The sequence below is a fragment of the Ostrea edulis genome, chromosome 8 (genome assembly GCF_947568905.1).
Source record: "Ostrea edulis chromosome 8, xbOstEdul1.1, whole genome shotgun sequence".
Classification (NCBI taxonomy): Eukaryota; Metazoa; Mollusca; class Bivalvia; order Ostreida; family Ostreidae; genus Ostrea; species Ostrea edulis.
The window spans coordinates 39675023-39696009 of NC_079171.1; the positions used below are offsets into that span (position 1 = coordinate 39675023).

Below are 20987 nucleotides of genomic sequence, written 5' to 3' on the forward strand. Positions count from 1 at the left end.
CTTAAAAACTATCTTGGTTGTTTACATGAGAACATTTTGTATCATAACAACATGACAAACATGCGCTTCCGTATGACGTCATTGCATGACTGTTATAAATAGATCATGGAGGTACCTCAATAGAAACTGTAAAAGTAACACATTATCCCAAGATTCAAATATTGGTCTAACTGGCGAAAATGACGGTAAAATACCCATAGTATATCAGAATTACTGATAGAATTCTACCACTTTCAATAAGAAATAATTATTGAACATTTAAACACGAAAACATCTAGCTCATGTTTTACATTTTACACGATGCTATGTAGTTTTCTTTAAAAGTTTTCTTAACAGAGGATTCTATCAGTAATTGCTGTGTACATTAGTTTATGACCTTTCAAAGGGTGTATAAAAAGTCTCTAAAAACGGGCTAATGTGCTATGTTTGCAGTTTTATTGCAGTCTGTGACAGAGGAAAATCGGATCGACATGCTAAATGGAATGTTTTCTCCTTTAAACAAAGTTGTCAATGAATGATATCAACATACCTTCTTAATATCAATAAATTCTCAGCGTTTCACATATATATTCCTTTATCCCATGTCATATATTTCAAATACTCCACATTTTGTCGATATTTGCATGACACACATAAACAAATTCCTTGCATGTGTCAACGTCACTCGATGTATAGTCATGACGTCATCAGTTTACTTTCATTTCGATCAGACAGAAATTACAAAACAGCAGTATAGCATTTCGAGTTTCGTTGGATCTTAGTAGCTGCATGGTTTATTTTATGCATAAATAAAACTTAAATAAAAAATAAAATCGGAATTTAATATATACTTAGTGATATACTTATTTCAATTATGACGTCACATTGTTTCGCGGATTTTATCCCAGTAAAAATTTTCATAACTTGCCTCAACCTACCCGCGCAGTTCCTTCGTTGAAAAGTGACATTTCTAAATCCGCCGCTATGACCGCCACCTGACGTGGCTGCTATTGTGTTTTGTATTCAAAACAATACAGGTTCAAAGTCAAATGTATTTACAGTAGAAACACAAACATATATCCAACGGATTTGTGCCTAAAGTTCAACAGTTGTAGTTTGCCACTTACATAAATCACAAACGGTCGTTCTTCAATCAGCGAAAATTCCTCGTGCTCATTCTGCTGGAGACCAACTGGAAGTGTCTTTCAGTATGCTAACCTACTGAGCTACTCGGTTAGGTATTTAGATTGAAAAGGAAAAGTCAAATATTGCTGATATTGATTTTTTCTCCATGTTTTAAAGAAAGTCAGTCATTATGACGATGTAGAGTACCTCCTTAACTTGTACTCTTTGATGCTTTAAAGCAGAAGCAATCGCTTTTTCACTCCGTCATTATTGGCCGTCAAACTGTTTAACATGAAAACAGTTACACAATTAATACCTTGATGGTAATTTATGAAATTTACTTTATAAAATCATCTGCAGACAACTGGCTTTTTGACTTAGTGGAGGCTACGCTATTGAATCATCTAAACACAGGTAATGTTTAATCTTGTGTAAATGCATTTCATACAAGCTCCTCAATGGATATTTAAATACCCCCAGTTCCACAATAATGTCATGAACTAACCGTGACCTGGTCAGAATTTTACTTCCTGTTTGTAGGAATGTTTTCACTTTGTTTTGTTGTGGTTGAATATTTGATTCCTGTGGTGCGATATTGTTTAAATTGAACATGATTCGGATCTTTCTTTTGTCATGTGTATGTGTTTCCGAAGTCATATTATATGGTGAGTGATTTCAAATATTTAATAAGTTGTTTACAATTTACGATTCAAGTCATTGAGGGCTGATATTTGGATTTGGGGAGGGAATTAATTAGTGTCTTATAAACTACATGTAGCTTATGTACTAGTCAGCAGTAATTAATATGGATATAAACGTCAGTGGCATTATAGATGGTGAAATATACAACGCTTCACAAAGAAGTGATCATTTAGATTGTTCACAACGCCGCGCTTCCTAATGATTTGTACCTGTGATATAGGGGGGCGCAATACATGTACGTTGCACTTCCCAATTTCATGTAAAGTTCAAATTTTCTATGTAAATGTTTCTGGTTATAATTGACCATCAGTAAAGGATTTCTTTTGTTTTATTAAATAATTAATAATCATTACTGACATAATGTTATGTTTTTACAATAATTTAAGTAAGTTATTTAGCCTCAGATGAAAGCTCAATGAAATGTTCTCATCATCATGTGTCTGTGGTCGTCTGTCCGTAAAACTATTTGCATTTTCACATCTTCTCCAGAACTGTTTGATCGATTTCAATCAATCTTGGAACATATCATCCTCGCATAAATTTTGTTCAAATTAGGGTCAATGCGCGCCCATCAATAAAGAAAAGCCGAAAATACGGTTGGATCATTTAAAATTAAATGTTTAGAATATTTCTCAAGAACCACTGGATTAGAAAACTTAAAATTTACTTGCAATATTTCTGACATCTTTGTTAAGCCATAGCTCCCGGGATTGGAGTGGGGCCACAATAGGGGATCAATGTAATACAGGCCGATATGTTTTGAAAATCTTTAAAAATCTGCTCAAGAGAGAATGGACCAGAAAAGTTGAAATTTACGTGACAGCTTCATGAGTTAAAGCGGATTAAAATTTGTTGAAATTATGGTTCCCGGGATCAAAGTTTGACATGCTGTAATACAGGAACAATATTTGAAAACCTTCTAAAGAAGCACTAGGCCAGAACAATTGAATTTACATGAAAGCGTCCTGATAAAGATAGATTTAATTTCTTCAAACCGTGATATCTGGGGGTAGGGTACGGCCATAATAGGGTTCAAAGTTTTATATACAGCTATATAGAGAAGTTATTTAAACAAACTTGCTACTCGTAGCCATAAGTACCCCGCCGAAAAAAAACTAGTTGAAGCACAAAAGTCCCTTAACTCTTGTACAATTTATAGAATCTGAATTGTGGTCAACTACATATTGTGACTAATAATTTTGCGATTTGAACAAAATTCATACAGTGGTCTATGAGGAGTTAAATCGACAAAATGTTCCTATAGTGTACCATGTACAAATTCAAAAAACTCCTATAACGCTTATACAAATTTTGAATCAAAATGCAGGCACAATATGCTCAGCTACATATAGTGACTAACAATCCTACAAAATTAAACGAAATCCATTGAGCGGTTTATGAGAAGTTGCGTCCACAAAGTGTTCCTATAGTGTAGCATGTACAGATTTAACAAAGTCCCATAACTCCTGTAAAAAATATCGAATCAAAATGCCGGAGTTGTAGAGTGAACCTTCTCCCATAATGATGCTTTCCCCGGAAGCTTGGCTCTAGAGTGAGCGTTCCCCGTAGGAAGAACTACTCTATCACTAGTTGTAGAGTACCCCCCTCCCATAGCAGGACTTCCCCCTTCATTTATTCCTGGTAAACTATTGTCACTTTATGGAGATTGTCTAGATACCAAGACCTTTTTCAGCAGGGCATTACATGATTTGCTTAAGTCGTTCATTACACTCAAGAGAAGAAAACGGTGAATAAAACACACTATAAGTCATTTTAACTCACCAACTGAGAGATAGAGAGAGAGAGAAAGAGAGAGAGAGAGAGAGAGAGAGAGAGAGAGAGAGAGAGAGAGAGAGAGAGAGAGAGAGAGAGAGAACAATGATACAATGTTAGTTCATTATGATATGATACAATATTTATTTGATATTGCATTGTATGATATTGTATGACATTGATGTATCATAACTCCCATTGAAAATAAAAAGTGACTGGGTGAACACGGACCCCTGGATAAATCAGAGTGGAATCAAGCTTTAGATGTTGATGCATGATGTAGTGTCAATATCTTATATTGCATAATATAATTTCATATTGCATTTTTTCGCATGAAGTGGTAAATAAGCTAGCATATAACTTTGGAACCAATCTCTTTTCCGGGAGGGGGGGGGTGAGGCTCACCCTAGAGCCAGACTTCCGTTGGGAAGGCTCACTCCAGAGTCAGACCTCCGAAGGGGGAAGGCTCATTCTAGAGTGAGACTTCCGGGGGGAAGTCTCACTATGGAGAGAAGTTTGGCTCTATAACACCGGCACAATATAAGCAACTACATATGGTGACTGACAATCCTATAAAATAATGAAATAAATTCAATGAACGGTTTCTGGGGAGTTGCGTCCACAAAGTGTTCCTATAGTGTAGTATGTACAAAATCAACAAAGTCACATAACTCCTGTAAAAATTGTCGAATCAAAATGGCATCGTAATATGATCAACTATACATGGCGACTAACAATCCTACAAATTATGAACAAAATCCGTTGAGCGTTTCCTGAGGAGTTGCGTCCACAAAATGAAATGGAACGGACGTACGGACACCGGTATTTCTATGTCCCCTTCCGAGTTGCGACGGGGGAAAAAATCTTATCAAGAACTAGTGGGACAGAACATGAAAACTTTCTAATATAGAGTAGATTCAATGTCGTTCAAATCATGGTACCCAGGAGTATGGTGAGGCCTCAATAGGGGATCAAAGTTTTATACATATACAATGTATATAGACCGAAAGGCTTCTCGGGTGAGCGATGTGGTCCATATACCTCTTGTGAATTTGTGAATTTACCATCATGGTTTAATAGAGTTTGCAATCATAAATTTGATGTTTTCCATTTGTATTCGACTTCTTTATGTCAGGTCGTCTTCAGCCTGTCTGTAATCCTTCATCTTTATTTTTATATCAATATTTTCAACAAAGCATAATTAGTAAGGATCTCAATATACCCCGAAATACATACGTGTATAATTTTGTTTTACCTCGCACATGGAAACAAATACTTTGATAATTCTTAGCTTTAGTTTGGATCCTGATAAAAGCGAAATCGTTAACGCGGACGTGATCGGCTACGTAGATTGATACTTGAACAGGAGGTGAGAAATAAATTGCAATTTCTTATGTTTCAGATTTTTTTTCTCACGAATGTCGCTATGATAGAACAAGTGATAATTGTTTTCGATGTGTATTTACCTATACACTTTCTGCAGAATTAATTCATTTGCTGTTTTATTTGAATTTTCCCATAACATTTCCACCAAAACGTGATATTAAAGTGAACTTTCATACTTTACTCTATGAAATACAAATGTACATTATTTCAATTGTCTAAGTTAATTGTCATTGTCATATTGAAAGAGATGCTTTAATACTAAGGTGTGTATCATACCTCAAAGTTTTCAAATAACGATTCGATTTCTATATTTCTTGGGAATTTATGCGACCGGTAACGACGTAATAAGTGATTGTACAACCCATGATAATGATCGATACGCGATCGTACAACCCACAATAATGATAGACACGCGATCGTACAACCCACGATAATGATAGACACGCGATCGTACATCCCACGATAATGATAGACACGCGATCATACAACCCACGATAATGATAGACACGTGATCATACAACCCACGATAATGATAGACACGCGATCGTACAACCCACGATAATGATAGACACGCGATCGTACAACCCACGACAATGGTAGGCAGGCGATCGTACATCCCACGATAATGATAGACACGCGATCGTACAACGATTACAACAAAGTCCTGTGAGAAAAATAGAATGATAATGTATGTCGTTTCACAGTCATCGATAAAGTTGTGGTTTCCATTGTTATCGTTGGTGTTGTGATTAGTCATTGTTAATATTTTGTTCTGGGTCGACATCAGGGTGTGTGTGCGTGCGCGCGCGTGTGTGTGTGTATGTGTGTGCGTGGAGGGTAGGGTGTTGAGGTGTTGATTAACTGAAACAGCCTCATTTTGTACATACACGGGCGCTCGTCCTTCGCAAAATGTACATGATTCCAATTCATACTGACAAGTTCTTGTATTCTTCTCTCTCATTCAGAACTGCATGTTACACGTTCCCCCTCCCCTTTTTTTTAACCAAACATATATTATGTTCTTTAACAATATGAATGATTTCTTCTATTCTTTTATATTGTAACACTAAGATTACTAAAGGGTGATATGAACATTCAGTACGCTTGATCTGCTACCACTTTGCGAAAATTGAATTGAAGTTTCAAATCGACCATTGGCTTTTTCATGATTGTGGATAAAAAAAAATCCTAATTAGGATTCGTTCGAGACTGTAATTACAGGTACACTGAAACTACGTTGACACTTGTAAAAAATGTAGACTTAATTGTTACAAGTGTAAACTTCTTTGGTCAAACAATTTTCAAAACAACTGCAACGAACTCCTGTGATTTTTCTTTATTATAAATATGAATTTGTCAAAAGAACTATTTTGTATTTCCGATTACAGATATGAAATTCCTTGATATTGTTTTAAAATCATTTATCAGATTTGCAATTGATCAGAGATAACTATGAAGGCATTCCGTCTACTCAGCCTCAGGTAAATTCAGCACCTCATTAACTCGACACCGTTTTTATGAATATTGAATAAAAATATTAGTGATGACAAATATTGTATCATTAAATTTCTATTGGCAGTTTTTTAAAATGCTTGTCAAGAAGTTTCGAGAAGCCAACTTCAAATATATCTCTTTCCGGTCGCCCCTCCCCCCTCATGAAATAAATCATACATACCTGTTATAGATAAGATTTTGATAAAAAGTTGATGTAAAGTGCATATCCCTGAGTTAGACATTGTTGCTGACATATGGTGTTTTTCTATATTAAACATTCTTCTATCAATTTTTTATAAGCATTCAAAAAAACTTAAATTCACTTCACCCCAAAAATATCTTTAATCTAATAATGATGGTTCTTCCTTAATACTGATAATCTAATTGTCATTAATTGTCATTATGATGTGTTCATATAACATAATTGACCGAATTTCCTTTTCGCCTCTCTACATGTATGAAGATCGATCATTTGACTTTCGAGTTCCGAATGACAATGCAAAGAGAAAATACTGATCGCTGAACGATCAGTGAGCGCACGGTTAGTGAACGGGAAAATGGTAACGTAGAACGTTTCAGGGACTGTATGAACGTTCATCTTCTGGAAATCCCGTATTTCCAAGAATGTTATGCTTGTTCATTCTAAAAAAAATCAATGATATTGTCTGTTCTCCTTATTTTCTCTCTTTTGACCCAAGTGTAAATACATTTCATATAATTCATGTATTATTCCATGGTTTGAGTGACATAAACTAATCCAAAACTACATTTTATCCAGCATCTTGGGAGAGAAGAAGGCTAAGGGAGTAAAGGCTGAAGGGGAAAATCCTGAGTGAAGCCCGTGAGGTTGTTGACTTGCATACTTGTCACCATACAGCAGCTCCTTCATCGAGGTTTGTCCCCAGCCGTCTTGACTTCGCATTGCACTGGATTCCCGCACATCAGTGGGGCTGATCCTGTGCAAGTATCCTTCAATGTAATCAAAGTCACGCGCAAGTCATGACATCACCATCCCGTCACCATATCAAGTCATGTTTGGCGGTGGGGAAGCGGCGAAGCAGTAGGTGGTCGCTTTTCACTAGACCAAGACAGCATTGGAGCCCGGTAGCCCCCTGAGCGATCGAGCATTCCTCTTTAGGATTGTTCTGCTTACCTCTGTAGCCTGACGACGGGGCTGGAAAAGGTCCCCTAAAATAGCATGTCTTACCTCACCCTGGTCAGCATCCCGCTGCTGGCGGGGATCACTCTATAGCAGTCTAAACACAAGAAAGAAAAAGGCTAAGGTGCTCACTATAGCGTCATAGAACATTAGAACGCTGCTCAACAAGAAAGCGGATGGGCCGGAGAGACGAACTGTACTAGTGGCAAGGGAACTGGCCCACTACATAATTGATATTGCAGCTCTTAGCGAAACGCGCTTTGCAGACAAAGGCCAACTTGCTGAGACTGGCGGTGGCTACACCTTATTTTGGAGAGGGTGCAGTAGTGAAGAGCGATGCGAGGCAGGAAAGGGATTCGCCATCAAAACAACGCATGTATAGGAGATGGCAAGAATTCCTCAATATCTTAATGACGGAATTATGAATATGAGTGAGCATTTCCTGTTTTCGCGGGGTTTACATATTAAATAAAGCACTGATTATTAAACATGTATACAGACAAATGACAATTTTATCTTAAATAAAGCACTAATTATCAGATAAGCATATTGACACATAATACATATATCTTAATTGAAACACTAATTATTTGACATACATATGCACACATTATGGTAGCACTAATTTTTAGACATGCATATAAATAAAGCACTGATTATTAGACATACATACCTATTGCTAGGCCATTCTTGGCACACTGATTTTGACTGCGGATTTACCTGATCAGGATATAGGGCTCACGGCGGGTTTGACCGGTCAACAGGGGATGCTTACTCCTCTTAGGCACCTGATCCCACCTCTGGTGTGTCCAGGGGTCCTTGTTTGCCCAACTATCTATTTTGTATTGCTTGCAGGAGATATGCGATTGGTCACTTGTTCGTTATCTTCACCTTTCATACATATAGACGCATAATAATTTCATCTCAATTAATCAAAGCACTGATTATCAGACATGCCTGTAGACACATGATAATTATATCTTCAATAAAATACTAGTTATTAGACATGTGAAACTTATACGCTACCAATTTTGATGCACCAGATGCGCATTTCGACAAATAATGTCTCTTGAGTGATGCTCAACAGACATTTTTGAAATCCGAAAAAACAATAAACTTGTACGAGCTATTTTAGAGGAAAACAGATTGCCAGCAAAACTGGAGTCAAATTTGTCTAAGGATAAGAGCTATGCATGAGGGAGATAATCCTTAATTTTGAAATGGGTTTCTAAATTTTATTCCACCAATTAAATATAGGTCCGTATTTTCAAGCTAGTAAAGAAGTACTTAGCTACTGGGCTGTAGAGACCCTCGAGGACTAACAGTCCACTAGCAGAGGCCTTGACCCAGGGATATACAGATATATAATAATTTTACCTTAATTAAAGCATCAATTATCAGACATGTATATGGACACATGATATTGATATCTTAATTAAAGTATCAGTTTTTAGACATGCATATATAGATTTAAATCAGAATATGAATGAAATATGCTAAATTGCTGGTTTATTGCAATGCCATCAAGAGGTTGCGTGTATGACAATTAATTGTTATCACGTATTGTTAGTTTTCATTTTAAGAATCATTAATAAATCATTATTTCTGTTTTGATTTCTTTCACGGCCTCCTGTTAATTCTGGGGAAGTTTGCAATTGCCCTTTGCTCAAACAATATAAGTTAGAAAATTTAGTGTAAATGATCTTGGTTCTTCGTTTTCTCCGTTAAAAACAAAACAAATACGTAATTTTCTCTTCTTTTATTTATCTATGAATCTGGGGGTCATCATGAGTTCGAAATAAGATTTTAATATTCAAATAATAGTCCAAACACTGTCGCTACTCAGGTAAGCGATACAACGTAATTGTGTCTTCTTTTATTTATTCTCTCTCTCTCTCTCTCTCTCTCTCTCTCTCTCTCTCTCTCTCTCTCTCTCTCTCTCTCTCCTTAAGAAATCAGTACTTAGACAAATGACGTTTACACACATGCGTACATAATGCAGGATTACCGTTGTAACATGTTAACACCCACACGGTATCCCCAACTATACTATTTAACATATCAAGCAAATCCCAATACCTTGACTACTGTTTGCAGTTGGTATAGTATTTCTGAAATCATGCATAGCTCTTATCCTTGGACGAATTTGGTTCCACTTTTTGGCACGCTGTTTTTGGCTATATTTAGCTCTAAAACTTCATAGTTATTTCGGATTTCAAACATTTCGGTTGAGCATCACTGAAGAGACATTATTTGTCGAAATGCGCATCTGGTGCATCAAAATTGGTACCGTATAAGTTTTACATCATCTTAACTATATATTCTTTTCAGAAAACATTGCTTCAGGGAAACCTGCACAGCAGCTGTATCCATATTTTGGTCAACCTTGGGGAGCTGATCAAGCGGTGGACGGATTAAAATCAGACTATTCTGCTGGTGGAGGAGAGTGTACGATATCGGGAATTGCGAAACAAACAGCCAGGTGGTGGGTGGATCTAGGAGGTGTCCTCAGTATACATCACATAACTATATACTACAGGACGGACAATGCGGCCTGGGGTAATTTTTATGAATAATTTGATACAAGGCGGATTGAGATGTGTGTCTCCTCTATCTACAGTACGCGTAGTGTGTTGCTGTCTACAGTCAATTTAAAATTATCTTATAGCAATTAATCTGCATGACGGATATCTATTAATGCTTCTGATTAAAAATCAAGCTGTCTGAAGATCATATTTACTCATTATGTTTCATGTAAATAACAAGAGCAAGGGATAGCCAAAAATGGCCCTTAGTCAGAACTTGATATTATTCTCGGGGACAGAAACTAAGAATATATATTTTTCAAATATGTTATCCTTTTTCCGATATCGTTTCAAGTTGTTTTTTTTTTTGTTTTTTGTTTTTTGTTATTGACGTTCAAAGTACCCATTGTTTTGGTCAGATTTTTATTGACGTCACAATTTTGCAATGTAACGTCACAATATTACAACGTTTCATGCACTTTTACGTGAAAGTTTTCTAGGTATCAAAGTGAATTTGCGGATTTATTGGGTGTGTGTGTGTGTTTTATCATCTGGGGGGTGTTATTATTATCCCACATGTCCATGTAAACACGCCGTAAACAATGACAGACAGACTTCGGACAGCAGTGTTGTTATTTAAGACACTTGTTGCTACATGTATAACTTTGGACAGTGAGTAAACATTTTAATCCTACGTTTCACACTTGTATTTTTTGCTCACCCATTTCAATTGTTGCATACCATTTTGTGTTCTGCCATATTTACATTTATGGTGTGTGTGTGTTGGAGGGGGGGGGGGGGGCTAATAGGGAAACTTTTACAAAAGTAGCCGTACATGTACAGCATAACACAAGAACATTTAGTTTAGTCATATGGAGATAATTTATTTCACATTAGGTTAACGTGATCTCATAATCAGGTAAAATATGTTCCATTTATTTAATTTTATTTTTTTAGGTTCCTATCCGGGTCATTTATTACAATGATATAAACCTGTGTGTATTTCAAAATCCCTTATCATCATTATACATGTAGCTCCATAACATTTATGAAATTAATTCATTTATTCAAAAAAAATCTTATTTTGATACTGCTACGTAATAGAAGCAAACTCCCTCCTCCCATATATTTGGTAAAGTGTCACTGTGCAATCGAAATTAAGCGGGGTTACCAGTAGAGCCTAATTTTCACATAGATAGAAATAAGACTTTTATCAACCAAGAGGATAACTTCACGGTGAATTAACACATCTGTAGTTTGGCATCCACCATGAAAATTTGCTTATTTTAACACTTTCACATTTATTTCTGGCATTAGGTTTAGTTCTTTTCTTACATAAAATGCATGAGGGAAACCCTTTTCCATTATCAGACACTTTCTCCATATTATAAATACTCAAACTAAAGTGTGGTTTAATAATGTGTTCGATTCTTCCTTTTATAATGCTTAGTAATATATTGCTTAATCATATTGGCTAAAAAAAAAATTAAGAATACATACATCAACTTTTACTTTAGGAACGAGTGCCACTTATATGTTCACTTCTATTTTAATCGGTATTAATAATATCCTCCTTTTTTCTCCATTTGTCATTTGTCATTTTTTAATTTTGTTATAAGAGTTTTGATTTTGCATATTTGCTGATGAGACTGAATTTTAAATAACAAATATAATTGAAACAATTAAATATACACTATTTTCGGTAACATTCTTTTTACTCTTGTTTTTCATTAACGAATTATTTATTAGTATTATCCATTTTTTTATTAACTGCCTTGTATTTTGCTAATTAGATCTAGTAATGTAACTCTGTCAATGAATTTCATTTACAAGCAAAACAAGGTCCATATTACTAGATATATTTTTCGTATTCATATTTGTACATGTATGAATTTCTATATATTGATTTCTTTTGGATGAAATATGCAATGGACCGGAATACCTGTGTGTCGAAATATAACGGTATCCGATGACGTATATCCAAATCGGTTGGCACGTAAACAACCGAACGAATGTTGTAGCTTAGAGACTTGTAGCTTACAGTTTATCCTTTGTAATGTTATGTGGACACCTAATTTTTGTATGCTACCCATAGTTTGTATGATAACTTTAGAAATCTATTTATTATTAGATTTATATCTTCACATCTACGTAACCTATCGAGTTAGCCATCCAACTCCAAGTCTTTTTTTGTACTGGGATAACGATTTCATCATGTTCACCAGTGCCAAGAAAACTGAATGTAAGGAGATGGATCATGTGAAGCCAGATATTCATTACATTCAACGATCTTCAGATAATTAAAATATATATACAGTGTGATAGCGTATAAAGAAAATGTGTGGAAGTAAAGGCGCAGACGATGGGTGGATTTCATCTGGAGTGGATTGGAGGAATTAACTTCGTAATTGTTTGTTCAAATAGCTAAAACTATTTAACTAGGGCAAGGTTTTTGTAACTATTCCTAACACGGTTGCATATATATCTAGGTTCATAAATTGAGCACATAATCTATTTGAAATTTTGGGGCAAAATCGATCAATGTACATAGTCCGATTCCGACGATGGCGCGGATCCGATTTTATTTTAATAATATTGTTTGAAATAATCATATTTCATTAACTTTGAATAATCAATGCTTTCGTAAAAAGACAATGGAGCAATCCCCAACTATAATATTTAAATATTACAATTTGTAATAAACCTATAGAATGGAAAAATATTCAGATTTCGTGCATGGAATGTGAAATTCCAGTTATTTGCAGAACAAAAAAGTAAAAATTCACATATCCCCCAGGCCTCGATCCAAAAAAAACTCTCAACTTCTATGCAATATTTAATATACTAATTTACAATTCATTAATATTTATTGGATCGAGGCCTGGCGGTTATACAAAATTTTGGTGCATATTGTTGGAAATTATCAACTTTTACAAAAATACCACAACTGTTATGGGTTCCGCATGTTGTAATTTCAATATGCGTGCATTTTCGCGGAAAAACACTGGATTTATAAAGAAGAAGGTCTAAGCTCTTTTATACCATGATGGAATTTTGGAATGAAGATACTTTATTTTACTCAAAATTACAGGGCCATATTTGGGTTTTCGTGGCTCTTGTTCTTTGTTAGTCTGTTTTCAAAATAAAGGTTACTAAAACAATATAGAAAGCCAGTATGTTATGTACAATCACATGGAGTCCTTATTGTCTGATTTTAGAACTGTATTTATAAACATAGTATACTGGTAGTGATCATATTAGTTGGTAAACAGTTACAGCGTTCCTACTATATACTTAGTTTACTCCAGATGGTGTATATACATCTACGCTACATCACATGCATGATGTGCATAAAAAATTGCTGTTACCATAATATGCTGCTTCCTAATTAAGGAAATAATGAGTTTGCTGAAAGACAATTCATATTTTTCTCTCTCGATAACTTTAGACATCTTTCATAAATATTGTATGTAACTGTTGTTGATTTAGTGGTTGTGTAGTTTTATATTTGAAATTGTGTCAGGTTGGCCGATTTATTAGTAACAGAATATAATGCAATACACCCCTAAAGCATAATATCACATTAATAAGATACCCTGATATATATATATATATATATATATATATATATATATATATATATATATTTATGTGTGTGTGTGTGTGTGTGTGTATATATATATATATATATATATATATAGAGAGAGAGAGAGAGAGAGAGAGAGAGAGAGAATGAACGATATCCATCAATGTAGCACAAACAGCGAAGTGGTGGGTGGATCTAAGAGGTGTCCTCAGTATACGTTACATAACTATATACTACAGGACGGACAATCTGGCCTGGGGTAATTTTTATGAATTATTTGATACAATGCGGAGATAGATATTTGTTTCCTCTAGCTACAGTACGCACAGTGTGTTACCGTCTACAGTATTTACAATGATCATATATCAATTAATCTGCATGACGGATATCTATTAATACTTTTGTCTGAAGACCATATTTACTCTTTATGTTTCGCGTTGTTAGTCGATCTTCAAAATATAGGTTGCTAAAACAATATAGAAAGCCAGTATGTCATGCACAAACACATGTAGTAATTATTGTCTGATTTTAGAACTGTATTTAATAACATAATATACTGGTAGTGATCATTTTGGTTGGTAAACAGTTACAACGTTCCTACTTTATAATTAGTTTACTCCAGATGGTGTATATACATCTACGATACATCACATGCATCATGTGCATAAAAAATCGCTGTTACCATGAGTTGCGTCCTGCATGTATACAAGCGTTTGTTTTATAGTTGCTGGTTTTTCTCAATATAAAAAAAGAGGAAAAAAACACTTATCATGGTTATACATACCTTTTGAGGAAAATTCTGTCAATTTCTTTACATGTATTTCCATTATAAGGGTCAGATCAGTACTTAGTGAAGTGGATTATCTCTTTAGATATTCAGTATTTCGTTACTTCGTGTCCACATATTTCTAAGAGAGCGGCAGACAATATAATCAAATGTAAGAACAGGTACTTACATTCACTAGTGTTCTACTATCCTACAGAAAATCGAACCGTTTTTCAAATTATCATGAAGGAAAAATGATTAACTACATTAACTAAAGTGCAAGTTTATGAAATATTTTTTTCATAAGCGAAATATTGCGATATAGTTCGAGATTTCAAAGTTTTTAGGAGAGGAGATCCTATTGTTGTTTTTTCAAACACATGTATCAGCCTGATTTATCATTCATTCTACTCTTCTGAACACGTGTCGTTTTTTACATTTAAAATGTAGGCCCCTCTTGCATTTCATGCACATGGTTCGACTTCGCTTTCGTATTCCAAGGAAGCGGTTTGAGCAAACAACACAATATTTTTCTAAATGACCTGTAACAAACATTCAAATGCATTATCATAAAGATTCTGACTGATAGCAAATACTTTGAAATGAAATTGAATTTCTATTCAAAGCCAGAAACGGGCAAATCCAGATTTTTTTTTAAGTTATGGAGTTACTAACATTTGTAACACATAAGTTCTTTTCACCTTTTATTCACAGTTGTAGTGTAATGTAATCAATCAATGAATCAATGACAGTGCTCCTATAAATATAAATAAATAAAAACACATTATAATCTGTGCTAGTGACTTAACCAATGTATAAGATTTGCTTGACCTCAATCAATACAATAATATTTCCTATGCAAGGATTCATATGTAGTGCATGTATTATAAACATGCATAATTAGCAACATGAACAAATAGCAATTACAAATTAGAAAAAGGTTGCGAATACGCAAATTCACAAACCTAAACAAGACACGCAATATCCGGCCCAAAAATGGCCACCACGACAGGTCAAGGTCAACGTAATACACTGATCACCTACATGTAGACCTATTAATAACATAAACACTGTAAATATACTGAAACACACATAGAACTCGGACACCGTTGTGTCCCCGACGTACATGTATGTAACTCAATTATAGTCTCCCATTAAGTATAAATAGAAAACATTAAGCTATAACCTAGTTCTCAATTCTATATGTTTGATTAAAGAAAATGCTAAATATCGAATTCTTCTTCCTAACAGCATTGTTTTGTAAAGAATCTCCTATAATACCTTATACACGATATAGTGAATCTATGCACTCAAAATATTCACTGACAAATTATTGTGTACTTGAAAATGACAAATATATCACGAAAAACTTGCACAACATCAGACACGCCTTCGTTGTTCTGTATCTCGTGCAAAAATATGGCCAATAGTAGGTTCTATTATTACACACACTGACCAATCACTGACCGTCTTCATAAGTGTGAAAAATATTACACGAAATTATTTTAACTCAGCAAGAGATACCTTTACCCAAAATTGATATAATATAATACTCTTAAATGTCGATTATAATTAATTTTACAATAATAATCAGACACACATAATACCAAAAATATCTACGTAGTTGCAAAGTCTCAATGGCGCAGAGGTTAACGCCTATCATCCATCACACGCGACCGCATCTCGGCACCGGGTTCGAATCCCATTTGACACAACTCATTTACTCATTTTTTAATAAAAAAATGTTCTCCCCTTACACTATGATTAACAAAACCTCAAGAAAACATCAAGTTAGACTGTAATCAACAATGGACAGGTGTACATTTTTATCTATCGATTTCCCCGTCTATAGGTATATTATTTCATGCAAAAAGATGTAGAATTTGTGGAATTCAAATTACCTGGAAAATTTACAAGATTCATTCTTAGTATTTGACAGTCGAGATTTACTTCCATATTTCTACCAGGTAAGCCTGCAAAGTGTCTGGATGCAAGACCCCCAATAACTGCCTGTTAAATTGCAACATGTTTTTCATTTTTTCTGAAGTATTTTGGGCATACAACACATGAATTTAGAAGCATCCTTTGTATAAAATGGAACGCCATTTTTCCCCACACCTTTACGCTTTTCCGGTTATTGCTGTAGTACGACATAAGCATGTCAGCTCCATCTACACAACCCACATTTTTGTTATATTTCTTCACAATTTCTGGGACACCCCTGCATATATCAGCTGAAATGGCTGTATATATCATTCTTACCGGACGTCTGCTTCTCTCCCCTCTGTAGGTGAAGGTAACGAATAGTGATCAATTTTTAACTCCTAAATAAATTGTATTATCATTGCTTATTTTTTTTTATTCATCATATAGTACGGCGGGTGTGACCGGTCAACAGGGGATGCTTACTCCTCCTAGTCACCTGATCCCACCTCTGGTGTGTCCAGGGGTCCGTGATTGCCCAACTATCTGTTTTGTATTGCTTGTAGGAGTTATGAGATTGATCACTGTTCGTTATTTTCATCTTGCATAGTACAAGTTTCATATTGAATCTCTGATACAGTAGAGATACAGAAGAAACAAGTACTCTAAATGACTGTGACACGAGCCGAGTGTTTAAATATATCTCATGGAGCCGCATCTATGTCATGTAAGTTGACAGAAAGGGCGGAAATTGACCACAGATTGATTTCCGCATTTATCCACATTTTTTCACAGTGCGGGTAGTTGAACACTAAAACCCTATCCTCGATGTTTATTCACCAAGTGTATATATAATGAGTAAAACTTGGAGGGGCGGATCTCCAGTTTTTACAGTGGTGGTAGTTGACCATTAACCTCATAATCTCAGTCTGTATTTCCTTTTATACATACACTGTATGTAAATTTTGATTATAGAATATAATTCAATTTTGAAACACGGAATAGTTATCTGCAAACTGCCGATGGTGGACCTGTTCGACAACAAGTTTGTAAAACAGGCTGACGCAGACTGTTTCAATATGGTCAATACATTGATTTAATGGGTATTTGTTTTTTCTTCATGATAAATTTCAAATCAATGAAGCACATGGCGTGACATTTTCGTGTCAAAACGTTAGAAACTAATATGCTTTTGAATATGAAAGGTGAAAATAACGAACAGTAATTAATCTATGAACTCTTATAAGGAATATAAAATAAAGAGTTGGACAAACACGGACCCCTGAACATACTGCCGGTGGAGTCGGGTGCCTAGGAGGAGTAAGTATCCCCTATCGAACAGGCATTACGTATTTCAGACCTTTTATTGATTACCAGACATTTTTGAGATTTTGTTGAAAGTTTTATATATCTATGTGTACATAGGACAAATTTGAAATATATGTATGTATCAGACCAAAACAAATTTTACCAGATTTGTCTGGTGACATTACTTCCCACATTACAGTAAGTAAACACTGTCTTACAAAAACAAAACAAAAAAACGTTCATGAAAGCTACATCTAGGTGAAACTACAAAAGCGAAGTGTTTACCAAATTAAATTTCCACTATACCTTTAAAAAAAACATTATATTTTCAAACTCTTTCTTTGGAGCCAATGTTTCCTCTATTTGGATGACATCAACACCATTTTGTTTAGAAATATCAGAAGCAATTGCCATAATGCAAGGTGAAGATAACGAACAGTGATCAATCTCATAACTCCTACAAGCAATACAAAATAGATAGTTGGGCAAACACGGACCCCTGGATACACCAGAGGTGGGATCAGGTGCCTAGGAGAAGTAAGCATCCCCTGTTGACCGGTCACACCCGCCGTGAGCCCCATATCCTGATCAGGTAAACGGAGTTATCCGCAGTCAAATCAGTGTGCCAAGAACGGCTTAACAATCGGTATGAAACACGTCAGACAGCATTTGACCCAATGCGAGGTTGTATTGACGAACTAGATCGTTATAACGACCATAGAATTTGTGAAATGTTGACTTCAATCGAGACTGTTGAAATCCCTGTACCATCAACTTGTTTGTCAGTAGCTTACCTCGATTTAAAAACTTACTATACCCAGAACAAGCTCTTGCATATCGAATCAGTTGAGATATATAAACACCATATGCAGGTGATAATGGAATATTGCTACATAAATGTGGGAAGTTGACGATGGAGAAGCTGAAATCATCCCGTTTGTCATACAGTTGAGTTGTCAGTTTGCCGTTAATGTCTACTTTCAATAAAATATCTAAGTATGAAGCAGAAGTGGACGACTCTGTGGTGTCCTTTATTTCGAGCTCACAGGGATATATCAAATCGACATATGAATGAAAGATATCATTGTTAATAGACAAAACGTCATCGATATATCTAAAAGTCGAATTGAAGGTCACAGCGAGAGATTATAGGGCACCTGGTCCCGCCTCTGGTGTGTCCGGGGGTTCATGTTTGCCAAACTGTCTAATTTGTATTGCTTGTAGGAGTTATGAGATTGATCACTGTTCGTTATCTTCACCTTGCATTAAATTATATATCATAACTTTAAGTATACTCCTTATCATATTTCATAACCTATCTATTAAGAATAATAACTTTCATTCATACATGTATGTCGATTCGATATATCCCTGTGAACTTGAAATAATATACACCACAGAGTCGGTCACTTCTGCTTCATACACTACGCAAAGGTTTCTAGAAGTTGACGTCTCTCAATGTATATGCAGTAAAATTGCAGAAAAGTTACGGAGAGGGAAAGAGGACAATTAGTTATTCAAACCTAAATTGAATGTAAGTTAATGATTATAACTTAAATGTTATATTTCAAGGCATTGCTTTGTTTTTGGCGCTTCGTTGATCTTAACTTGCGCCAATTTATTATGCTGCCTTTGTGACGTCGCAATCATGACGTCTCAACTACAATGTCATACCTATATCATAACAACTTTGTGATATATCAATTATTATGATTAGAATTGGGATGGGCTACGGAAGCGAGAGGTATCACACACTTAGCTAACACATGTCCTTGTATACCATCTCAGAGCTAGCACTATCAGACTCCAACATTGATTGCTATTGGACCTCAAATATCAGGGATATCTACGCATGTTAGAATCGTGATACTCTAGGCCTGTTATGTCATATACACTCCTCAGGACCGATTGAATTCCTTTGTTTTACAGGATCGTCTATACGATCATGGACCCTTTTTATTGAGCATATATATTCTGCTCGTTTATGTCCCCTGAATTATCTGCTGTAAAAGTGGCGAGAACCCCACCTAAATGAAATATAAAACAATGCAAGTTGTGGGTTTGCAGGGTACAAATACCACTGACTAACTATCCACACAAGCGGGTTCTATATACACAATCGCATCGCTGATCTGTTTTCAAAATTCCTTATTTGTAACGTCTCAAAAATATGCACCGTTGGCACAAATCTTTCATTTAAAATTAAAAGCAATTTAATTATTTGATTTGAATCGTTCAATTCAGTCATTGCACATTGAAATTTATCTTAAAGTTCTTGTATATTGTCACATTTTATTTTTAGATTATTGATGCATTCCAACCATTGACCTCTTGACCTGGTCTAGCATTGGCTATTTCCTGTTTGTGTTCATATACGTTTTTCATTTATACAGCTCACCACCCTTTGTACATAATTTATAGATATACATATATACACAAAGAGAATCCCATTAGATAAATCAATATGGGTACCCCCCTTACATACACACACACCGCAATTAAACACCATAACCATCGAGCGATTCCACACAGCAATGTACGTCTCCATTCAAATATCAATGTTTATTTTAGCTGCAGGCACGAATACACATTCACTAATTGTTGGTTGTTTTTATTGATTGATTGTATCTTGTTTAACGTCCCTCTCGAGAATTCTTCTCTCATATGGATACGTCATCAAAACCTGTATTTGGCGCTTACAACCATTGAACAGTGAGGGTTCTTTAGCGTGTCACACATACTGCTCCACGGGACATCCGTTTTTAATTTCATATCCAAGGGCCCGTGCTATTCACACCTGATGACGAGCGTTTAGCGATGCAACTGCAACAACCTTTTTTTAACGATTTAGGTATGTCGCGCCCGATATTCGAACCCTCCCCCCCTCTTCCCTATGCGGGGTGAACGTTATACATTTAGACCACCAAGTTTCACTGAGGCATCATATTAACATAAATGTTGGTTTTCCGAAATCATTAGAAGACTTTGTAGATATCCCTTTTTGAGACCTCATGACGTCAGTACAAATGTCAAGGACGGCAACCCCGACATCTATATTTTTTATAAAAAAAAACGAAATTTGATAAAGTACACGTGCCCCCGTTATAATGCCACCACGCTTATTGCATGAAAATCGTAAGGAACAGGTTTCATCCCATGTTAACACCCTCGTTATAATGCCAACCCCGTATAATGCCATATGCCACTGATTTTCAAACAAATGGTCAAATTGTATAGGATTTTCCATCGATAATAATGTCA

At 35.4% G+C, this 20987-nt stretch overlaps 1 protein-coding gene across 3 annotated transcripts in view; it reads left to right on the top strand.

Moving 5' to 3' along the window:
• Positions 1-20987, top strand: part of LOC125661673 (multiple epidermal growth factor-like domains protein 11) — a 225296-nt gene that overhangs the window by 117502 nt on the left and 86807 nt on the right. The window contains exon 2 of one of the 3 annotated variants that reach the window (XM_056146124.1): positions 9950-10177. The exons of the other annotated variants lie outside the window; for them this stretch is intronic. Within the exon in view, the coding sequence (XP_056002099.1) occupies positions 9950-10177 (228 nt within the window). The remainder of the gene's footprint in view (positions 1-9949; positions 10178-20987) is intronic. 3 annotated transcript variants of the gene reach the window in all.